Raw genomic sequence first — 23,823 nt, 5'->3', positions numbered from 1 at the left:
GGATAAGATTGGTCTGCAGGCGAGTCTGTGGCGGCATTTTCTTGATTAAGATCAGTGTGGGCGGGCCCAGCCCACTGGGGGGGAGTGCCACCCTTGGGCAGGTGGTCTCAGGTGGTATAAGAAAGCAGACCCAGTAAACAGCACGCCTCCATGGCCACTGTCTCCGTTTCTGCCTCCAGGTTCCTGCCCTAACTTTCTTCATGATGGACTGTGATCAGGAGATGTAGGCTGAAGTAACGCTTTCCCTCCCAAGTTGATTTTAGTCATGATGTCTGTCATAGCAACAGAAAACAAACCAGAACAAAAATTGGTACCAGGATCATGGGGGACTGCTCTGACAGACCTCACTAAGATCACGGGGTATTGCTCTGACAGACCTGACCATGTTGTTTTGAGGAGGACTGTGAAAGGAATTTGGAATTCTGGGCTAGAAAATAATTCAGCGTCCAGAGCTCAGTGAGCTGTCCTGGGAGCATTGAAGATAGGAGTATGTGGATATGTAGTTTCCCTAGCATATTTTGTTGAAAACCAAGTTCTTTTACTTAATGTTCTGGGTGCCTTGTGGAAAGCCGTCTCGTCACATCTGTGAGGCGTCTGCTGTCGTCCGTTGGTCTGGCAGGTGTGTACAATCTTTAGGTTGAGACACATCATTGTCACCACGTCCTTTGGTCCCACCACACAGGAGGCAGAGGCAGGTGGATCTCTAAATCAGGGGCATCCTGGACTACGTATCAAGGTCTAGGACAGGCAGGGTAACATAGGAAGACCCTTTCTCAAAACAACCCAAGTGCCCAACTACAACAAGCCCACAAAAAACTCGTAACATTTTGTGATCTTTGTGTTGTGGTGACACCGTTTTTGGTGAGACACGGACAAATGTGCTCACCGGACAAAGGACAGGGTGCTGGAGAGATGACTCAAAAGTTAAAGCACCTGTGTTCTTGCCGAGGACCTGGGTTTTGGTTCCCAGCACCCACATGGTGGCTGGCAACATCCACAGGTATACAAGGTGCACACAGTGTAGGTAAAACATCTACACACATGAAATAAATAAATAAAAAAACAGACCACAGTAACAGTATCATACCAGTCCAGCTTGGTGAAGTAATGGGTTTATTGGGGTTGTACTTCAGGAACATGGGGGAGAAGTTACAGGAGCAGGGGCTTCCACATACATGTACATGCCCACCTGTACACACATACATAAACATGTACATACATCTCCCCTTACCATGATTTCATATTGATTTTATTGCCTACTATTTTATAGTGCCATCTTGAATGTTTCCCACAACCCAATATATCTTATAAGACCTTGATCTTGTGTGTGTGTGTGTGTGGTTAGGAAAGTGTGGTACTCAGCTGTGTCCTATGCAGGCTGAGCCCCCAAACCCATGTGTTTGGGAGAGGGTAATGAATTTATATCTCAAAAGCATGGACAATTTAAAAGAAAGCATATTTTTCTTGTATCAATGTACATACTTTATCCTGCTTCCAGACAAGACACTGTCACATGTTATTTTCAAGGCAGGGAACACACTGCTAAGGAACAGTCACACAGGACAGGACACGGCGAAGAGAAACTGGAGCAAGCGTTTGACTGCATTTACTCCCCGGGAACCCACAGCTTCTGGCATCCATCCCTGTCTTGAGAATGAAGTCCCTTTCCCTGGGGCACCTGATTAGCCTTCTAGAGAGCATTTCACATCCTCATGTCCAAGAGCTCCCTGACGACCTAGAGCGTCCAGCCTACAAAGCATCGCTCTGCATGCAGGCCTCTGACAATGCAGTGTGTGTTTGGAGAGGAACCCTTTGTTCTTTTTACCAAGAACTGACTGAGTCAGAGCTGGTGACTTGGCGTATCTGGTGAGAGCACTTGACGCCCAAGTTCAATCTCCGGGACTCCCATGTAGAAGGAGAGAATGGCTCCCACAGGCTAGCCTCTGGCTTCCACATGCACACCGTGGCACACACTTATTCCCCCGCCCTCCCAATTTCCTGAATCAGAAAATGAGTACATGGCATCTTTACAAAGCAACTCAATGAAGACTTAGAGAAAAACAGTTCATTCTTTGAGAAAATATCACAAATTCTGGCACCTCAAACGATGTAATTGCTACCCATCTCTTCCTTAAAAGGGGCCCTTTCCAGCTTGTTTCCAGGCTTCCTTGACGCCCTTGATGCTTTCCTTCTTCACGCATTTCCAGTATTCTTGCACGCTCTGCTGCTGCGGCACCTGTTAGGCGAGAGAAAGACCAGCAGTCACTGGAATCAGGCTAGACAAGTTCTCCTGTCTTATGGTCCCGCTCATTGCCTTTCCAAACTTCTTAAAAAAAGCTGAGAATGGGCATGGCCTCCTGTCTTTTTTTTTTTCAAGACAAGGTTTCTCTGTGTAGCTTTGGTGCCTGTCCTGGATCTTGCTCTGTAGCCCAGGCTGGCCTTGAACTCACAGAGATCCGCCTGGCTGGGATTAAAGGCGTGTGCCACCACCGCCCGGCATGGTCTCCTGTCTTATGGTTCTGCTCACTGCCTTTCCACACTTCTTAAAGAAAGGTGAGGGTGGGCTATGTTGCCAAATGCATGTAATGAAGACCATATTTATTAATTTCCCCCAGATTACATGTGCTGTGGGAATCGGGATCTCTTTTCTAAGTTGTAAATGAATAATCTTTTTTTTTTTTTTTGGTTTTTTGAGACAGGGTTTCTCTGTGTAGCTTTGCGCCTTTCCTGGAGCTCACTTGGTAGCCCAGGCTGACCTCGAACTCACAGAGATCCGCCTGTCTCTGCCTCCCAAGTGCTGGGATTAAAGGCGTGCGCCACCACCGCCCGGTGTAAATGAATAATCTTATGCTATGAACACAAGCATCAATTCTCTACTATCCCTCTTTCCTGGCTTTCTTCCTAACTGTGTACTTACTGTCTGTGGAGACGCTTAAGACCCAAGTTATAATGCAAATTTCTTTCACGACAGTACATCTTGTAGATGCTAATGCAAACAAAATTCTGGGCTTTATTTGTCCCCTAGTCAGAGCCCAGCACATGACTATGAGCAGCCACAACAAGTATTGAGAGTTCTGTGTGCTTTATATTTAGTCCCTAGTATAGCTATTGTTGGTAAGTCTATTAGTTTTCTTACTTATATAGATGAGGTATCTGAGGCACAGAAAAACTAAGTGGCTTTTCAAGATTCATCAGTTAATACACGACAGAGCAGGATTTGAACCTAACGATCCAAGGTCAGTTCCAAAGTCAGATCTAAGGTCAGATCCAAAGTCAGACTCCAGGTTAGATCTAAGGCTGTGATTTCTGAAGAGTGGTTTTTCTACTAGATTCAGATTTGTGTGTGTGTGCGCATGTGCACATTCAAATATACAAGTGTGTGTGCAAGCATGTACTATGACCGAGGTCTGAGGATAGCCTTGGGTGTTATTCACTGGCCTGAAGCTCAAAAAGTAGGCTAGTTTGGCTAGCTAGCAAAACCCTCAGACCCGCCTACCTCTGCCTCCCCAGAAATGAGATTACAAGCACATGCCACTGTGCCTGGCATTTATATGGTTTCTGGGGACTGAACCCAGGTACTTACTAACTGAACCATTTCCCTAGACTCAGGTTATTTTTAAAGCAAAGAAAATGCTAAATATCATTCTTTGTAAAAAACAGCTCAGTGTTTTGGTTGTAGTTTATAGTTTCTGTATAAATGATTAAGATTCCACTTAACGTATTACATTTGTCCTAAATCCTAGGTTTAATACCATTGTCACTAACATATAAAAACACAGGTTTAAAAAAAGAAAACAAGAAATGAACTAAAAATCTGTTACCCATAAACCTCGATGCATCCTGTTTTTCAATACTCCAAGAAACTCCCCATGGCTTAGGCACTCATCACCATCCAAGTCAAAGATCTTGAAGACGGTGTCCAGAATATTGTTTGAGAGTTCTTGTCCAGTTGCTACTTTCACAGCTCTCTTAAACTCCGCTGAAAAGCAAAACAAGAGACTGCCAACCAACCAGGTAAATTAGTTTAAGTGACGTAACCCACAGTGCCATGATTTGAGAGGTGTATTCAAATCATGCGTTTGGTTGAGAAATGCCATGAGAGTAAAGCAGGCCATTTCCAGTTAATCGAGGCTCCTAGTAACACAGTCAATTCCACTTCCTTCCCTCTTCCCCCTTCTTGAGAGTAAGAAAATAAAAGCAAATAAAGTAACTCTTGAGTAAGTGTGCTGGTGCTATGAACTGAGAATAACCAAGATGCATTATTTTACTGCGGGCTAATCATCTCCTTATTGGTATCATCTACTGAATGGTGAAACTACTTACAGACAATAAAAATTAAATGATCCACATCTTACCCAGTCTCACAGGGCGATGAGCTAAGCTAAACATTTGCATGGCGATAGCAAAGTCTTCCAAATGCGTTGTAAAATGGCAAAATGACTTGAACTCATCCAAACTAATGCTCTAATAAAAAGAAAGTTTTTTAAATTATAATTTTGTATATACATCAAAATCTTATTGATGTTAAGTCTTCTATCCTAAAGCTTGTTGAACTTCGATCTCTCCAAGCAAGTTGATGAAATGTTAAACAGGATAAGAACGGATACTAGATTCTCAGCTGAGAAAGGTCCATGAGAGCAAGGGTACCACGTGCTGTGTGGACGGCGTCCTCTTGACCAGCCCTGGTTTCCTCCTTAGGCTCATTCTGAAGTTCTAACCCCCTGGTAAGGAGGCTGCGGTCACGGGAGGGTTGCAGCCTGCAAGGCTGATGTCTGAGGGAATACTCATTAGTGCCCATTGCCTCTCTGCTTCCCCTTCTCCCTACGTACATGTGCACACACTCCCAAAGAGCAGTTGTGACGACACAGACGACACTGTGTGGAAGCTGAGAGGAATTTCACCACGAAACCAGTTCAAACCCAGCCTTGCTGGCATTTGATCTTAGACGCCACATCTCCAGAACACAGAGAAGACAGGTTTCTGTATTCTGTGACCACGGCCAAGGAGACTATCACAGCCTGTTCAGTGGGCCACTCCTACTTAACCGGTGTACAGGCACTGAGCAAGGTGGCCTATGCTGAAACTTCAATCAACCATCCTTCAATTGCCATCCATGATGTGTGTGACCTTAGCCTAAATCTCAGGCAGGCGCCTCTTAGGTTCCTTTGTCCAAAGTCTATGGATTAGAACAATGAGATAAGAACCCTGGTCTATCTGATTTCAGTATCTATGTACTTAAAAACAAACAAAACCTAAGTTAAAAAGCTACTTTTTCCAGTAAAATGAAATCAGAGAGGGGCTGGAGAGATGGCCCTTCCAGAGGTCCCGAGTTCAATTCCCAGCACCCACATGGCGGCTCACAACCATCTATAGTGGGATCTGATGCCCTCTTCTGTTATAAAGCCATACACTAGATAGAGCACTCATACATAAAATAAATAAATCTTAAATAAAAAAAAAAAAAAAAAAACCTCAGAAAACTCTTCTCCTCCTTCAACTGATGATGCCTGGATTGATCTCAAACTCATTATCCCCCTTGCCTTGATCTCCAGAGTAGCTGGATTATAGGTCACGCCGGCCGAGTCACAGTGTGAAAGTTCTCAATCTTAAAGAAAATTCTTCCAGATCTTATCTCTGCAGGGCCTTTTAGGACCCGCCCTCTGTCCACACATGATCTATGCAATCTCACTGCTTTCAGCTTTTGTGGGCCTTTGTGGAATAATTAAAGTTTTATTTGTAAAAACTACAACAAATTAGAAAGTTTATTGTTTTTCTTGTGTGTATGGGTGTGGTCTGTGTACCACGTACACGCCTGCTGCCCATGGAGGCCAGAGAAAGCTCAAGCTCCCTAGATGGAGTTACAGTTGTGAGCCACCATGTAGGGGCTAGAATCAAACTGGGTCCTCTGCAAGAGCAGTCAGTGCTCTTAACCACTGAGCCACCTCTCCAGTTCCAACAACAACAACAAACTGTGAAGAATATATGACCAAGGTTAAAAAACGTCAGCAGTGTGAAGGATCAGGAGCCTTCCTCCTCCGTCCGACCCCTCTTCTGACCTCACCGCAAAGGCATGGGCAGCACCTGTATACTTCCAGAACTACACAGCTCATACAAAAGCAGCTGTGCACTCCACAACACAGACTGCCTGTCCGACTCGGGAACCACCTTCTCACGCGTTTCTGCACTCCACCTTTTTCTTTTTCACAGTGAATTTGTCAGCACAGTTGTGAACAGGGACCATTTCTCTGTATATCTTATCAGGATCTTAAAACAGGCATGGAGTGCAGCCATTCCAATGCCCACTTCTCTTTCCATCATGCTGAGGCCTGTACTCAGGACCCTGTGCCTGCAAGGCTTTTCCACAGGGGGAAATGGCACCTCATTCCCATCTGTTTTATACTGTTCATATGAGATTTTTCTTCTCGTGACTTTATGTCCTGTCCTGGTGACGGTTATCATTGCTGTGATGAAACACCATGACCAAAACAACTTGGAGAGGAAAGGGCTTATTTGGCTTACACATTTATATCACTGTTCATCACTGAGGGAAATCAGGTCAGGAACTCAAGTAGGGCAGGACCCTGGAAGCAGAAGCTGATGCAGAGGCCATGGAGGGGTGCTTCTTACTGACTTGCTCAGCCTGCTTTCTTATGGAACCCAAGGCCACCTGCTCAGGAGTGTCCCCACCCGCACGGGTACCCTAACTACACAGTGTTTTCCTCAGACAGAGGACTACTTTGCTTATTGCCAGTATAATAACAACCAGGTCTCCTTCTGCAGAGAGGTCAGGAAACCTTGCTTCCAGCCTCTTCTGAAGGACTGATGTGTTTGACTGTGGATGATCTCCTGCACGGTAGCTTTCCTCAGGGACTCTCCCAATCACTGTTAGGGCTTTGGGTAGTAAGGGTAAATTAACACAAACAAGATGCTCACCCTCGTGCTGTGAGTAATGGTTGTTTTGTTTTATTTATTTTTATTTTTTTTGTTCTTTGACCCAATAATCTTGTATCTTCTGTAAGCATCCATTAAATTGTGCAGGGTAATTTGGAAACATAAAGATTTCAGATACTTTGTAGTAGTTGACAGACTGATCTTTTAAATTCTCAAATAAACAGAGAAGTCTCAGATCCTTCTGAGTGTTTGAGAGTCATGGGTTTTAAGAATCCACTATGTGCTAATTAGCTTCAGCTGTCAACCTGACAGGGCCCAGGAGGAGCATTTCTAAGTAAAACACTTGTTTCCTATTCAATACCAGTGGCAGCTCTAAAACCAGCTGTTTCCTTGTATCTAATCAGGTTGTAAACATTTCTCTCCTTTTTTAAATTTTTTTTAATTTGGGGGTTTTTTGAGACAGAGTTTCTCCTTGTAGACCAGGCTGGCCTCAAACTCAAGATCTATCTGCCTCGGCTCTGGAGTACTGGAACTAAAGGTGCGTGTCACCATTGTAAATGTTTCTTCATTTTAAAAATTAAATTCTTTTGTAATTATGTATTTCCATTTCAATTATTAATGTATTGCCCATGTAGGCATGGTGGCATACAGGAGGCTGAGGCAGGAGAATTACAAATACTGGATAACCTTGAGAGAGGGAGAAAAGGGGTCACTTGTATGTTTTTTTTTTTTTAATGACAGGGTTTTTCTGTTTAGTCCTGGCTATGCTGGAACTTGATTGTAAACCAAGCTGGCCTGGAACATGCTCTGTAGACCAGGCTGATCTGGAACCCACAGAGATCCACCTGCCTCTGCCCTCGGAGTACTAAGATTAAAGTTGTGTGCCACCATGCCTGGATCACACATATTTTATCTTTTCCCCTTTGTTAGAAGTAGCTCTAAAGGCTGGAGAGATGGCCTAGCAGGTACTACTATTGGCTGCTCTTACACAGGGCCAGAATTCCATTCCCAACACCTAGAGTGGGTTGCAAACTCCTGTAACTCCAGTTCCAGAGGATCTGACACCTTCTTCTGGCCTCCATGAGCACCACATATATACAAACACACATGGACACACATTAAAAAAAAAAAGGGGGGGTTCATAATTTAAAAAATAGAAATAGTTTTTAAGACCTTATATAAAAATACTTGTTCACGCCAAAACCATTTTGCTTACATAAAACTACAAAGGAAGAAAAAACTGTGTTGACAAACGCCTGGGGTTGCAGCTCCTGGGGAAGCAGAGGTGAAAGACCATCTGAGCTTCCAAGTTTAAGGTCAGTCCCTGCAATATGGCTAGGCACAGATTCAAAACAAACAGAAATAAAACAAGCAAACAAACAATCCCTTGAAATTTCACTACTGGACAGAGGTCTGAACAAGAAGGGCGTCCATGGCTCACAGCTTACATGCTTGACTACCTGGTCCCCAGCTGGTAGAACTGTGTGAGAAGCATTAGGAGGTATGGCCTTGTCGGAGGGCGTATGTCACACTTTGAGGTTTCAAAAGACTTATGTCGTTCCCAGCGTGTGTCTCTCTCTCTCTCTCTCTCTCTCTCTCTCTCTCTCTCTCTCTCTCTCTGCCTCTAACTTGTGGCTTAAGATGTGAGCTCTCAGCTGTTCCGGCCACCATACCTTTGCTATGTCACCATGGACTCCAACCCTGAAACCGGGAGCCCAAGTTAAATGTTCTCTTTTGGAAGTTGCGTTTAGTCATGGCATTTTATCACAGCAACAGGAAGTAACTCAGACACATGTAAAAGCCATGATTGCTAGTTTGGTGATTATCATTTTGTATCTCACACATACATCACACTTTCTCACTTAAAATGTGTACACAGGACAGCCACTTCTACTATACTGACGACACAAGAGGCACTTCACTGAATTCATATTGTTCCTAGTGGTTTTCAAGTGGGTTCTGCTGGGCTTGCTGGCTACAGAGTCAAAGCCAAAGCCTATGTAAACAGAGACAACCACGGCCCCCTTTCAAAGTTTTACCATCTTTACCAACAAACAACCTTGCTCCTTTTCACTGGCTAGGCTCTCCAGAGCAGCAGTCAGCACTGAGGAGAGCCTTGTCTCATGGCGGAGCTGCAGGCTCACAGAGGCTATCCTCTGTGTCTGAGGCAGCTCACGACGGGGAGATCATACACGGAAGAAGTCCCTGACCGGTTTCATGCTTCAGTAACAGGAGCACTGTCTCAAGTAATTCAGAAGTTACTTTCCTCGGTTATAGGAACTTTCTAGTTTCATTTCTATCCCGTGTATAAGAATAAGGCATACCGACCTCTCCTACGGACAGCTTTTCTCTCACGTTTTTCCAGTAGATGTCTTTGTTTTCAGTGTTAGTGAAGAAAAGGAGCCACTCTGCAAAGTCTTCCTTTCTCATGAAATTCAGACCCTTAGAAAACTGAAGGAATTCCATTTCTTGAACTTCTGTTTGTAAATTTTCCATAAATCTAGATATTAAAATACAAAATTGGTATAATCAGCTAGTGGCATCCCACCCAATATTGTAAGTGGGGCTTCAAGGCATCTCTCCCCCCACCAAGTGGCTGGCCTCTGGCAGGAGAGCATAAGGAAGCATCGGGGCTGTGTCGGGGTGCGGAGAGAGCAGCCAGAGAAGCTGGTGAAGTTCAACAGTCCAGAATGTCGGTGCACATTACACCTGGCAACCTAAGCTGGGATCAATGTGAAGGCATAAAAGTTATGCAAAATGTTGCTTTAATAGATCCACAGAAACTAACATCCTGTGGAAAGCATTTTTTCTAATGTAGAAACATCAATAACTGGAAAAATTAAAGTTTAAGAGAGGACATTCCTTTTAGCTTAATAATGAATGGACACCAACACAGGGACAATGACTTTGTATCAGAAGCTTAGGTCTACATTATCTGAGTTATCAGGGCAAAAGTGTGAAGGTCTACAACTCCATAAGCCTTTTCTTTTCTTTTTCATAAAAACAGCCTGGCACTTTGAGCAAAGTCACACCAACAGCTTCCTAGGAAGGTACAGGTTGAATAGATCAAACTTTTACTTTATTGAACAAGAACCTAGAAGAGTTGCACTAGGGATTATTACCCAAGTCAAGTGAAAGCCATTCTGAGCATCCTATGTTTTCATGTGTTGCAATCTCCTTTAAAATAATTTTTATTTGTGTGTGTGTCATACCACAGTTTGAAATGGAATAGATACATGGGATAAAAAAAGACACCTTCAGTCCAGTGGGAGAAAGCACCATTGTTAAGAGCTGGCTTTAGGGTCTGCATTTCTCCTGTAAACTTCCAAGTGTGGAGGGAGCATGGGTGTAGGAGTCTACCTCTGTGATGAGCACCTGTCACCTACAACATTAGCTGAATGTACCAGAAGCACAGATTTTTTTGATACTATGCTTCTTTATGGGTCAAAGCAGAATTCTGCCTAAAACTGAATGCGTTCTGGGTTGAACTTACGGGTTAGAGATATTTTACTGATATAATTTGCATCCTGTTTTACTGAGTTTTATTGTATTGTATACTATGATAATATTCAATTCTTTTTTTGTGTTATTGTGTGCATGTACTTTATTGTGTGTGTATGGATGCATTTGTGGTAGTGTGTGTGTTGGTGTGTGTATGTGTATGGGTGCATGTATGAGTGTTGTATGTGTTAGTGTGCATGTATGGGTGCATGTGTGATACTGTGTGTGTGTGTGTGTGTTTCAATGTTTGTGAAGGTTATAGATTGAAGCCTATCATCTTCCTCCATCACTTTTCCACCTTCTTTTTTGAGACAGGGTCTGTCACTGCTGATTGGTGGATGCGCTGGCCAGCAAGCTCCAGGGAGCCTTCTGTTTCTGCCTCCCCAGCCCTCAGGTTACAGGCATGTGCAGTCGCGCCTGTTTCTTCATCAGGTCCTTGTGTTTACAGAACAAGCACTTCACGGACTGACCTGCCTTGGGATCATTACAGAATCTCTACTTGGAGATGAGTGAGTGTGTAGCAAACGAAGAGATGTGCACACAGAGCTGTGCTGTTCTTCTCACCGTCTGTCTTCTGACATAGGAGGAAGGCGCTAAGAGATGGGTAGGCTGACTGAAGAAACAGAGCAAGAGGCAAAGAACTGTGCTGGGTTGCCGCAGCACTGCAGGAAGTGAGGAACCAAGAGGTCATGAGAAGGGAATTAATGGTATTTGGTGACCAACTGGACAGAGAAGGAGGAGAAAGCAGAGGTGCCGCCTCGTCTGAATGGCACCGACTACGGTTAGGAAAGGGAAGAACACGTATCTCTTCTCACTTCAGCTTCCTTGCAATGCCAAGGGCCTTTTAAAAGAAAACCCTCTGATAAACATACATGAGAACCCGTATAACTTTATGGGCCACACACCTTCACGGGGGTCTCCCCTTATCTACTCCCAACTTCCCACACGGGGTAAAATCACCTCTTCACTGACAGAAGCACTTAGTGCAATGCATCTGAATGGTGTGCGTGTTGTCACATAGCTGGCAAAAGGGACTAGCGTTTGAGACACGGCCTGACATACAACAGCATGTACACATACACACATACACACACACACACACACACACACACACACTAAATCGTAGAAGAAATGCAGTGAACTGAATAAGGTGCAGGCCCTCTGCCTTCCAGATCAGTATTTTTCTGGTGTTCTGATCTGCTGCTTTCTAGTACCCGCTGAGAGACTATTCCAGAGAGCACTACAGGGAGGCCCTGGGAGGAGGTAAGCGGGGCTCCACTGTGTTAATGTCAGCAGAAACCAGATACTCTATTGGCCCAATTTTACAAAGAAATGAATTCAGGGAAGTTAAGTGAACTGCTTAAAGTCAGTGTTAGCATAAAGCTTTATCCGAGACATGGAGCTGCCTGCTTCCTAATGCACTGTTCCAGCTGCTTGCATAATACAGCTGTTGGGTTATACAGATTATGCTGGGCCTCTACAGAAGAGGCCTGTGTAGACCAGAGCTGAGTCCCCACATCTCAGAACAGCTTCAGTGCACAGTAACTCCGGCTGAGATCAGTCAGTGCTGGCCACAGCAGAGCTGCACTCAGGAACACAGCGCATGGACTTGTTTTACCTTCAATGTGGCTGGTTGTTTTTTGTGTTAAGAACAAAATTGCTGGGCAGTGGTGGAGCATGCCTTTAATCCCAGCACTTGTGAGGAAGAGTCAGGCAGATCTCTGTGAGTTCAAGGCCAGCCTGATCTATAGAGTGACAGCCAGGAGTGTAGGGAAAAGGGACTGGCTAAAGAAACCCACCCTGACCCTGGAGCCCAGAACTAGGGAAAGATGGCTCAGATAAGGCCAGTGGAAGAAACACAGTTTGGCTCAAATCAGAGCCATCTCTGCCACTGGCTAACTGACTTGTGAAATCAACCAATCACAGAACAGGACAGTAGAACCCTGGCCCTGGGGCCCAGGACCAGGGAAAGAATACAGCCTGGGTTTGGGACCTGAGCCACAGAAATTAACACTTTATCTCCAAACCCAGAGCCAAGGAAACATGCCCTGACTCTTAAACTAGTGCCAAAGAAACACTCCTGGTCCCCAGAGTCAGAGTCAGTGAAAGAAATGTACCCTGGCCTTAGAATTAGTGTCAAAAACCTAAGTAAGGACAGTGAAAGAAACACAGTTTGGCTCAGTTCAGAGCCATCTCTGCCCCTGGCCAACTGACTTGTGAAACCAACCAATCACAGAGCAGGACAGTAGAACCCTGGGCCTTGACCCCGCCCCCAAGGCATCCTATACAAACTTCCCCCCCCCCTGTCTGATCAGTTAAAAAGAGCTATTCTCTCCACCCTGGTAGAGGCAGCTACTCTCCTGGACTCCTCCTTCCCAAATAAACCTCTTTCTCAAAAGAGTTTTGGGTGTAAAGATCTTCATTCACTGGCATAGAGAAGATCCTCACTGAGATGCCTCTTAGTGGATAAAACAAGGAAGAGCTGAACAGAAGATCCTTGCTGAGATGTTCCCTCAGTGGATAGAGCAAGAAAGAGCTGAAAAAGTAACACTTTTCTCTAGAGCCGGAGGAGATCTTTTTGCAGAGTGAAGCAAAAGAAGCAACATCTTAGGCCAGAGAAGCAGAGCTCTGCTAGGAAGTCCCCTTAAGGGAGGGCTGAGCAAAGCTCAGCTGTAGTGGCTCTCCAGGAGAGGAACAGGACTGCTATATCCTGTGGGGAGACCATCCCCCATCACACCAGGTATAGCTTGACTCTCCTGAACAGTTAGGATACCCCTCCATGCAGAGCTCTTGGCAGCTCCACGCCTGACTCTCTTAAACAGTCAGAAAAACTTCCCTTCCAGGGCTGAGCTGTCTCCTTGCAGCTCCAGCCATCAGAGCTGTCCTAAGCAGCTCCAGGTGTTCAGGACACCTTCAGAGCACAGCTGTCCTGAGCAGCTCGAGGTGTCCGGGATACCTCGCTTTCCAAGGTTGAGCTGTCTCTTTTGCAGCTCCAGCTGTCAGAGCTGTCCTAAGCAGCTCAAGGTGTTGCCTGACTCCCCAAGTAGTCAGGATATCTTTCCCCAGAGTTGGAAAACTCACATTTTGGTGCCAAAACGTGGGGCCAAACCCACAGAGTTGCAACACATTTACTTACAAGGAGCACACAAAGAAACCCTGTCTCAAAAAACCAAAACACCAAAACAAAACAAAAAACCCCTGAAGTAATGCTAGGGGTATGTCTCTTAGTTGCCAGTATCAAGTAACCAAAAAGAACTATTACGTTTTATAAATGACATTATTTTTTAAATAGGCTAGAATACTTGAGAATAGTGTTTTATAGGTTAAGTTCTCAGTGATAAATACTTTAAAGAACCATAAATAGAATCTTGGTCTAGAGCAGTGCTTCTTAGCCTTCCTAACACTGCGACCCTTTAATACAGCTCCTCATGCTGTGCTGACCCCAACCATAAAGTTATTTCAATGATAGTTCATAACTGTAATTTTGTTACTGTTAGGAATTGTAATGTAAATATTTTTGGAGACAGAGGTTTGCCAATGGGGTCATGACTCTGAAGCTGAGAACCACTGCTTTATAGTCTGCAGTTCCAGGAAATGAGGATATTTAGTTTCTTCATTTTTTTCTCTTTTCTTTTCTTTTTTGGCTTTTTGAGCTCTGACTGTCCTGGAACTCATTTTGTAGACTAGGCTGGCCTTGAACTCATAGAGCTCTGCCTGCCTCTACCTCCTGAGTGCTGGGATTAAAGGTGTGTGCCACCACTGCTTGGCCAGTTTCTTCATTTCTTACATATAAACATTTCCCAAATTTTATGTTTACCTTCGAAATTCTTTATAATGAAGTTTTTTTTCTCCTCTTTTCCCAAAGAAACGCACTTGAAGGGTTGTGTTAATTCCAGGCTCTTTCACTGTTGGTTCCTATAAAAAAGGACAAAAAGGAACCTGTGGGTGGGAGCTTGGGGAAATATTCACAAGTGTGTCCTGTAGGACAAGAAGGGAGTGAGGGCAGTCATTCCTGCTTATTCCTTAACTAACTCCCCCCACCCCCCGACATCCTTTTGTGATAAAAGCCCTACAGAAACTAGTACAGAAGGGACATGTTCTAACAGGACAAATCTACAGTCGAAATTATACTAAATGGGGGAAAGTAAAAAATCTAGAAAGAGTCCAGGGTGCTTACTCCTCACCCTCATTCATACAGGTGGGATTACAGGTGTGTGTTACCACACCTGGACTAGTGGTGTAAGCTCCTTCTAATGCTCCTTGAAATGCTTTTGACACTGCTACCCAGAAGGCTCTCTGCAGCCCACACCACACTGGTCTGGAGTCTAGTACCCTATGCTCCTGTCTTCAGTGCTGACTTCTCTCTGTATAGAGCAGCAGTTCAGTCAGGGGCTGTCTAACTCGAATAACTGAAGGACTGGAGGGAGCTCTTTGGCACCTCTTAGCAAAGGCCTGTGTCTGCCCAGGGCCTACAGACAAAATTAGCTGAGAAAGTGTCTTTATTCTCTCTCCCACTGTTTGGCTATGAACTAGAAATTTTTATTTTTAGATTGAAATTTCCACAGTACTAAGGTTCTACATATCTAATGAAGTTAAGGGTATCTGCCTCAGGATTACAGAATCAGAGGACAAATCAATTAAATAGCCAAATCTCCCCAAATTTAAGCTCAGAAAAAAACTGTTTTATTCCCAAAACACTACATAGTATTTATTGGTGGGCTGGCTATTTAATAGTAGCTGACTATTATGAATGTGCCAGTAATCTGAGTAACATTCAACTTCATAAAAATATGATTCTTGTTAATTCTGTGGGGTGTAAGCTATGTGTTTAGACAGAACATTACACTTCCACATTCCCTTCAGAAGGATAGCTTCTACTTTTGACATTTACCAAACATCAGACCAAATGTCAAAGCATGAATAAAAGTTTATGGTAGCTAAAATATTTTTATTAATTCTTTGAGAATTTCATACAATGTATTTTGATCATATTTACCAATTCTTCCCCTTAATTCCCTGGTAATTTTGTTTTTCTAGTTAGATTTAGATTAAGTCTTGCTCAATATAAAATTAAATGAAGTGACAGTCTCACATTACATCTGCTTTAAAGTCAAGTCCCTATTTATGAGTTGCTGATTTTACTTTACAAGTCTATTTTAACTTCTGTTCTTTTGAGACAGAGTTTCTTGTAGCAAGGATGACCTTGACCTCCTGGATATGGGACTGCACCTCTATGCTTTATTTATGTGGTGCTGGGGACTGACCTTGGATTCTGTACATGCTCTGTAAGCCCCTACACCGAGCTGCATTTTCAGTCTCCTTGCCCATTTCCCCTTTTTAAAGATCTGTCTACATGTAGGTCTGCACATCAGAAGAGGGCAATGGATCCTATAGGCTTAGAGTTATAGACAGTTGTGAGCTGCCATGTGGGTGCTGGGAATTGAACTCAGGACCTCTGGAAGTGCAGCCAATGCGCTTAACTACTGAGCCATCTCTCAAGCCCCATCTTTTTTTTTTTTTGAGTTAAGGATCTCACCAAAGCCCAACTTGGCCTTGAAGTTGCAATTCTACCTTAGAGGTCCGGATTCTGAGATTCAAGAAGTACAGCACTGTTTTAACAATGTCAACATACTTTGCTCTAAGCAAACAAATATTTCTAAGTTTTCATTTGTTTCAAGGAGTTTCTCATTCATGTATTATACATATCTGCCTTTGTGTATGTGTGGTGCATGTGTGTAGATGCTCAAGGCTGACAGAGGAGCTCCTTTGGATTACTTCCAACTGCACTGAGGCGGGGTCTAACTGGGTCCTGACTGTCAGAAGCCCTGTATCTGCAAAGCTGTGATCACCGTATGTGTATATGAGTTCAGTTCTTATGTTTCCACACAAGTGCTTTAGACACTGGGCCATTTCCCCAGCTCTTAATTATTGTTATTTTTAACAGTGTTTGTATGTGTGTAGGCCAGAGGACAACCCTAGGTGTTACCCTCAGGAATACATCTACTTCTTTGGAAACCAGGTCTCTCACTGGCCTAGAGTTCACCACTAGGTTAGGTTAGATGAGCTTGCCAGGGAACCCCGAGGATACTCCTGCCTGCCTTCCTAGTGTTGGGATTACAAGTGTGCACTACTAAATAGCTTTTACGTCGGTTCTGGGGATTGAGTTCATGTCCTTGGGCTTCCAATGCAAGTGCTTACCAACCGAGCAATTTCCCAGCCTAGACTAACTGAAGTAAAGTATTTTTTTCTTCCTAAAAAGACAACTTTGGCATCAGGATTAAATCCTCCCTGCTGTGCTGTCAGTGGAGGGGAAGCTGTTTTGGTTTTTGACAGGGTCTCACTGTATCCCAGGCTGGTCTTGAATTCACAGAGCTCTGTCTGCCTCTGCCTCCCAAGTGCTGTGATACAGATGTGCTCCTGGCAGAGGCTGTGATTTTTAAAAAATTTACACATTTTGAAATAGACATGTTCTAAAGATGGAGTGATTCAGAAGTTTAAGAAAATCTCACAGGATGGAGTTATATTTAATAGAACATTGTCAGTCAAAATGTATTGGTATACACCACTGGTGGAAATGAAAATTCATGTTCCACAGGACATACTGGTTAATATTCATCAAAGTCTGTTAACCTTATCAACAGTCACACTCTTGATCCAGCAATTGAATTTGTGGTAAGTTATCCCTAAGATACAGTCACATGCCTATAAAACAGTGTAATCCTAAGATTATTCCTTGCAGCTTTATGAACTATGAAAGAGATATATGCCAAATACTCCACAAAAGGAAATGGCAGCATAAATATTATAGCCATACAACAGTGTACTTTGAAGCCACAGTGAGATGAGATATTGAGCTATGGGGACAGTTTCGTGTGTAGAGTACTGAGCACACAGGGGTGGGGACTGAGTTCAGGTCCTCAGACCCTCCGTGCTGTCAGCACATCAGCACCAGTTCATGATCCCAGCACTCCTGTGCGGAGATGGGAGGTGCAGAGGCGAGAGTCCTAAACAAGGCAGGCAAGGACAGACATTGGAAGTTGGGGTCTGACTTCCACACCTGTGCTGTGGTACACACATACTCCCCACAAATTAAGAAAAAAGTGTGTGTGTGTGTGTGTGTGTGTGTGTGTGTGTGTGATATACAGTATACTACTGCTTATATAAAAATGAAAATCAAACTAGGCATTTTGCACTAGGGAGGCTGATGGAAGATTGCTAGAAGTTCAAGGCCAGTCTGAGCTATGGAGTGAGACTGTGTCTCCCAGAAAAACAAAAGAAAAAAAGCCCCTGGCCACACATAGGAACCTCACTTGCTGCCCAGGGCAGGGCCTGGCACTGGCTGGACAGCACTGTGCATCTGCACATACCTGTGTAGCTTGGTGGTGTATGGGCTAGACACCAAGTCCTTCATGAATCCCACAATGACCTAAGATGACAGCTGTTACTGACCCGTGTATTTGGAAGGGTTTCCTTACATACCTGGTATTCTGTCTCATTAGTCTTCACTGTCTTGAAGTCATCTTGCTTACTTATGATCTTCTGCAGCTGAAAAGATTACAGAAATGAGCTCACAAGTCTGTCTAATGAAGGTTTTGCAGTAACCTGGAAACATGCTGAACTGTCAGAGGGCATCTAGCTGTCTGCGGCTGACTGCTTGCCATGTAAGACTGTAGGAGGAAGCAGGTAGACAGGCCACGCTGGCCACAGTTCTCTGCTTAGCTGCAGCTCCTCCAACAGATTGAACTCTAACGGCTGCAGTCTGCAAGGCTTCTACCTCATCTTCCTTCTGGGCCATTTTTATTCAGGCATGTTTCTTAAACCACTGATAGTTTACAGCCACATTTTCAGATCCATACCACATACAAGGCCATTCCTCTATATATGCGCTTCCTTTTATTTATTTGTAACATGTTGAAATACTTACATTTTTGTTAATTATAAAACTAACAGTTTCTTAAAACCGAGTATGTTAAGTAACCTACCTACCTTTCAGAGTCATTTGTACCAGTCTTCATATGGAAAGCAAATTAAAAGAAAAGGATTAAAGAGAAATGAGATGTACACACAATCTCAAACTATGGTTTAAATCAACTAGGAAAAATCATCAGGACTTTTTTTAAAAATGTGACTTGTTGGTAATTACAAACTGCTAACATTAAATCACAACTTATCAATCTAAACTTGGCACCCCGTTCTATGTTTGGTTAGACAAATGGCTTGTGCTGGGTTCTCTAGAGCCCTCCCTCCCCTGTGCCCAACACCTCTGTGACTTCAGGGAAACAACTGAAAGCTTGACACTGGTTTCACCTTGTGTTGAAAACCCAATCTTGCATTCTGTATCCCTCCCTTTGCCTGACACCTTCACTTCTTTCACGCAGACATGAACATAATCCACTGGACTACCACGTAAGGAGCACTCAGCCTCAGGCAGGAGCACTCTGCCATGCTCGGCTCAGCTGGGCTTCACCTGGTGCTCCCTGCTTGGTTACTATGGACAATGCATCAGAGAAAATTACACACATTAAAACCCAGATCCTAGCCTTGCATACTTGGAAAGTTTTCTCTCTGTAGTCTGTCTGTCCTTCCTGAAGGTCCAATGGAGGCAATTCTGTTTTTTTGCCTCTAAATTAACTTCATCTAGTTTTCAAGCAGAACTGAACACTGCACATTGTTCTCTCTGTGTGTGCCTTTTTTCCTTTCAGCATGGTTGTCTTGAGATTAATCCCTGTGGCTTGTTTCTGTAGACTGCGGAGCTTTGTTGTACTGTCTGACCACAACACATTCAACTTATTCATCTGCCGGTGATCCATGGCTGCAGTTTTGGCTATCTATGAATCAAACTGTCATGGCCATTTTTGTAGAGCTCAATTTTATGGACGATGGTTTAATTTTTCCTTGGCTAGATATGCAACAGGGTAACTGCACTGTTTAACTTTATTTAAAACAAAACCAAACCAAACCTGTTAAACATTTCCAAAGCGAACTGAAGCCTTGGCTGTCCTGGAACTTGCTATGTAGACCAGGCTCTGATTCACAGAGATACACCTGCCTCTGCCTCCCAAGTGTGGGATTAAAGGCATGTGTGCCCAGCCATTAAATGAAGTTCCTCCTCTTTCTCCTTCCTCCTTTTTTTTTTCCCCCCCCTGAGACAGGGTTTCTATGTGTAGTCTTGGCTGTCCTGAAACTCTTTGTAGACCAGGCTGGCCTCAAACTCACAGATATCTGCCTGACTCTGCCTCCCAAGTGCTGGGATTAAAGGCGTGCGCCACCAAGCTGGGCCAATGAATTGAAGTTCTTCCACCCTCCCCACATTTGCTATCATGGACCTCTTTAATTTCAGCTGTTCTCTTGGGAGTGAGGTATGTGTCACCATGGCTTGCATTTCCTTAATGTAAGGAACACTTACATTCCCACATGCTTATCACTCATCCATGTACTTTTTTCTTGTAAAATGTCTATTATAGTCTTGCCATTAAAAAAAGAATTACTAAAGCCGGGCGGTGGTGGTGCACGCCTTTTATCTCAGCACTCAGGAGGCAGAGGCAGGTGGGTCTCAGTGAGTTCAAGGCCAGCCTAGTCTACAGGGCGAGATCCAGGACAGCCCGGACTACACAGAGAAACCCTGTCCCGAAAAACAAAACAAAATTTACTAAGCTATAAACTTATATATATATATATATATATATATATATATATATATATATATATATATATATATATAATATAGTCTATCCCAATCTCTACCATGTCTATTTTCTCACCATGTAGTCCAGGCTGGCCTTGGATTTGAGATCCTCTTGCCTCAGCCTCTAAAACATCAGTATTACAAGTATGTACTCATGTGTGGCCACAGTCATTTACCCTTGGTGTTTTCCAGCAGAAATTTTTCACTGTGAAGACACGTCATCACATGAAGACAAGTCATCATGGCTGTCTTTTGTGGATGCTGCCTTCAGTGCCCTAAGAGACTGCCTTGGGCTGGGGATGAAGTTCAGTGGTAGAGCATTTACCTAATATGTGAGAGACCTTGGGGTTGCATTTCCCCAAATTGTAAACAAAATAAAAGAACCATAACATGCCACACCAAACCAAATTACTCGGCCTCCCCTAGATTCTGAAGATATCTGATGATACTTTCAAACCAGAGGTTTTATTTTTAATTTTCTTTTTATATATTCTTTGTCTCTTTCACATCATGCATCTTGATTCCATTCATTTACCTGTCCCTTTGAATCTGCCTTCTGCCCTTGCAACCCCCCACCCCAAATAAAATAAAATTTAAGAAAAAAAATATCTTGTCATGGAAGCTGCAGTGTGACACAGTGAGTCATGAAGTAAACCCCTTGTCCATATATCTTTACTTGCAAGTGTTCATTGCAAAGTCATTGGTCTGGTTCCAGGCCTCTGATTTCTGCCACCCTATTGATGCTGGTCCCTCACTGGGACTCCTCTTGGATATCCTGTTGTCCTGTGTCATGGAGATCCTGAAGCTTTGGGTCTGCAGGACTGGCTCCTTCATGTGCTCCTACTGATTATGGATGGGGTGGGCCAACTCATAGCTCTGGTTCTGTCAATCCAGAAGTTTATTTTTGTGTATGGCTAATTTTCCTTTCATATATCTCAATTATTCTAGCACAATTTGTCAATTAAAATATTCTTTCCCTATTTACTGACTTGGTGCCTTTACTGAAAACCAAGTGAGCACAAAGTCATTTTGTCATTTGACAAAGTCAACTTTGTCATTTTCTACTGACTGACCTCCACGTCAGTACCGCAGAGCCACAGAGCCCTGTCTGAGTCTGTCAGCTGCTGCCTCAGCCAGCTTTGCTTCTGTTTCTCAAGACTCATGTCTCAGCCTTCTATTCTGACATGTACACTTAATTCTTCTTCTTACTTTATTATTTATTTATTTATATTTTTAAAATAACAATTTATTAAGAGTTACTTATTTTATGCATATGGAGCTCTATCTGCATGTACACCTGCACGCCAGAAGAGGGCATCAGATTTCATTATAGGTGGCTGTCACCCACCATGTGGTTGCTGGGAATCGAACTCAGGACCTTTCGAAGAGCTGCCAATGCTCTTAACCACTGAGCCATCTCTTCAGCCCTATTTTTTATTTTTTTTCCGAGTCAAGGTTTCTCTGTATAGCTTTGGAGCCTATCCTGGAACTTGCTCTGTAGACCAGGGTGGCCTCGAACTCACCGTCCAGCTTAATTATTTTTAACTTTTTAAACTAAGCCTTCTATTGCAGACCTGGGGATGAGAACCCAGAGCTTTGTACATGCTAGGTAACCCACATGTTTCAAAACCACTTTGCCAACGTCTATAAAAGCACCTGCTTTTCATTTGCTTGGGAAGCTGAGTCATCCGACAAGCTCGGGGAGGCAACAGCTCTGCTTACTTTTGCCTCTGATGTTCACACCAGCAACTGGGCAGCACTTTCTTTGCTTGAAGACTGATTTACTTTCGGAGAGTCTGGCCTGTATGAATGTGTGTGTACCACGCAGCTGCCTGGTGCCCATGAGGTCAGAAGGAGGGACTGGATCCTCTGGAACTGGAGTTATGGATGGTTGTGAACCATTACCTGAGTGCTGCAAGCTGAACCTGGGTCCTCTGCAAGAGCCACAAGTACTCCTAGGGCTGAGTCATCTTTCCAGGTCACTGAAGCAACACTTGAAGTTTCAGTGCAAGTTTTCTGTTAACTTACTTGTAACTACGTTCTGTTAGTTCATATTGTCCTAAGTGGAGCTGACTGTAGCTTTACTTTCCAAACATTTCTACCCTAGGAACAGATTTCACTTCTGCACACTAGTTCATTTTAAACGCGCTTGTTCGAGTGGGCTGCACGTCTGTTGTTGGTTCCTCGTGTCAGCTGGAGAGAAGCCACATTTGACTCATTCCATTCCAACCTTTTCACCTGTTTTATTTTTCTCTTCTTGAATGGCTGCTATCACTGGAATGTCTATCAAAACATTGAACATAAGAGTTAAAAACAAACTTCTCTGCTTTGCTCCTGATGCGGTGTGGAAGACATCCAGGATTCCCCACCCTTCAAGCAACATGCTGGGTTTGCTTTTTAGTTTCTTGGTGCTGGGGACTGAACTCAGGGTCTGATGCAATTTAGCATGTGAGCTACTGAGCTATCCCCAGACCCTGTAAGCTTTGGTAAATGCTCCTTATCAGAACGAAGACACTGTTTTCCTACGTCACTGACTTTTCACAATGATTCATTTGGTTAAGTGCCTTGCATATACTGATATGATTAGCTGGGCATGATGGTGCTTGCACAGACCTGCAGAACTTGGAGGTGGAGGCAGGAGGATCAGGAGTTCATGGCCAGCCTGGGTGTTACCTAAGAGCTGTCTCAAAAGGCCAAAGGTCAACAAAGAAACAGCACGTGCATACATGGCCTCACTGCTGTTACTCTGTCAGGATGGTGGCCTGCACCCACTGAGTTCTTCCTGTGGAGCTCATGGTGTTTCTATCTGGACCTCATCTGCACTTCACACAGGGACGACCGGTTTGCTTTTTCTGGGGAAGTGCAGAATTCTGTATTTTGGTTCGTGAGGACAGGACTAGAAATAACTTCTTGGCAGGTCTTTCCCTACATCCTGGGCTTCTTTCCTTTGTCTTGTGTTTCTGGAGGGTTTGTAGAAGTTTGGCATCACCGCCTTCTTAATCCCAGTGAACCCCTCTGCTCTTCAACGCCTCTTTGTGGGAAGATTCTGGGACAGTGATTTCTAGGCTTCTGATAGAGTTGTTCATATTAAGAGACCATGTCTTGTTAGCTGTGTTTAAGACATGAGTCCATTTCTCTGAGCACACATGAATTGGCTGCCACAACACTCCATTTCTGCACTTGGCTATCAGTAGCATCTGTGACACTGTCTCCTTTGATTCAAAGTACTGTTAATGTATTCTTCCTTTCCAGATTATTTATTAATATGAAATTTGTCACATAAGGGGCCAGAGATGGTTCAGGGTTAAGAACACTTGTTGTTCTTGTAGATTCTACAAGAGCAGCGCTTCTCAACCTTCCCAATGCTGCGTGTGACCCTTAAATACAGTTCCTGTTGTGGTGACCTCCAACCATGCAATTATTGTGTTGCTACTTCACGACTGTCATTTTGCTACTGTTATGGATTGTAGTGTAAACATCTGATACGCAGGATATGCAGTCCCTAGGTTGAGAACTGCAGTGAGGATCTGGATTTGGTTCTGAGCACCCACAAGGTTCTAAGGAATCTGGTGCTCTCTTCTGGCCTTCATGGGCACTGCATGCATGTGGTGCACAGAAAATATGCAGACAGAACACCCATACGCATAAAACAGAAATAAATAAATCTCTAAAAAGTTATTGTGTAAATAAGTAAAATTGAAAAAACCACACATGGATGTTTGGCCTAAACATATATATGAGTGCAC

The 23,823-nt window shown here is 43.7% G+C and overlaps 1 protein-coding gene across 1 annotated transcript in view; it reads right to left on the bottom strand.

Annotated features, from left to right (window-relative positions):
* Positions 1-1,095: 1,095 nt before the first annotated feature.
* Positions 1,096-23,823, bottom strand: part of Micu2 (mitochondrial calcium uptake 2) — an 84,380-nt gene continuing 61,652 nt past the window's right edge. Inside the window, exons 7-12 of the mRNA XM_028870396.2 lie at positions 17,872-17,937; positions 14,210-14,307; positions 9,220-9,391; positions 4,356-4,464; positions 3,822-3,979; positions 1,096-2,236 (exon numbers count right to left, since the gene is read on the bottom strand). Of these exons, the coding sequence (XP_028726229.1) occupies positions 2,132-2,236; positions 3,822-3,979; positions 4,356-4,464; positions 9,220-9,391; positions 14,210-14,307; positions 17,872-17,937 (708 nt within the window). The 3' untranslated portion in view covers positions 1,096-2,131. The remainder of the gene's footprint in view (positions 2,237-3,821; positions 3,980-4,355; positions 4,465-9,219; positions 9,392-14,209; positions 14,308-17,871; positions 17,938-23,823) is intronic.

Source organism: Peromyscus leucopus, chromosome 9 (genome assembly GCF_004664715.2).
Source record: "Peromyscus leucopus breed LL Stock chromosome 9, UCI_PerLeu_2.1, whole genome shotgun sequence".
In the NCBI taxonomy this organism is placed as follows: Eukaryota; Metazoa; Chordata; class Mammalia; order Rodentia; family Cricetidae; genus Peromyscus; species Peromyscus leucopus.
This window is presented reverse-complemented; position numbering and strand designations above follow the sequence as displayed.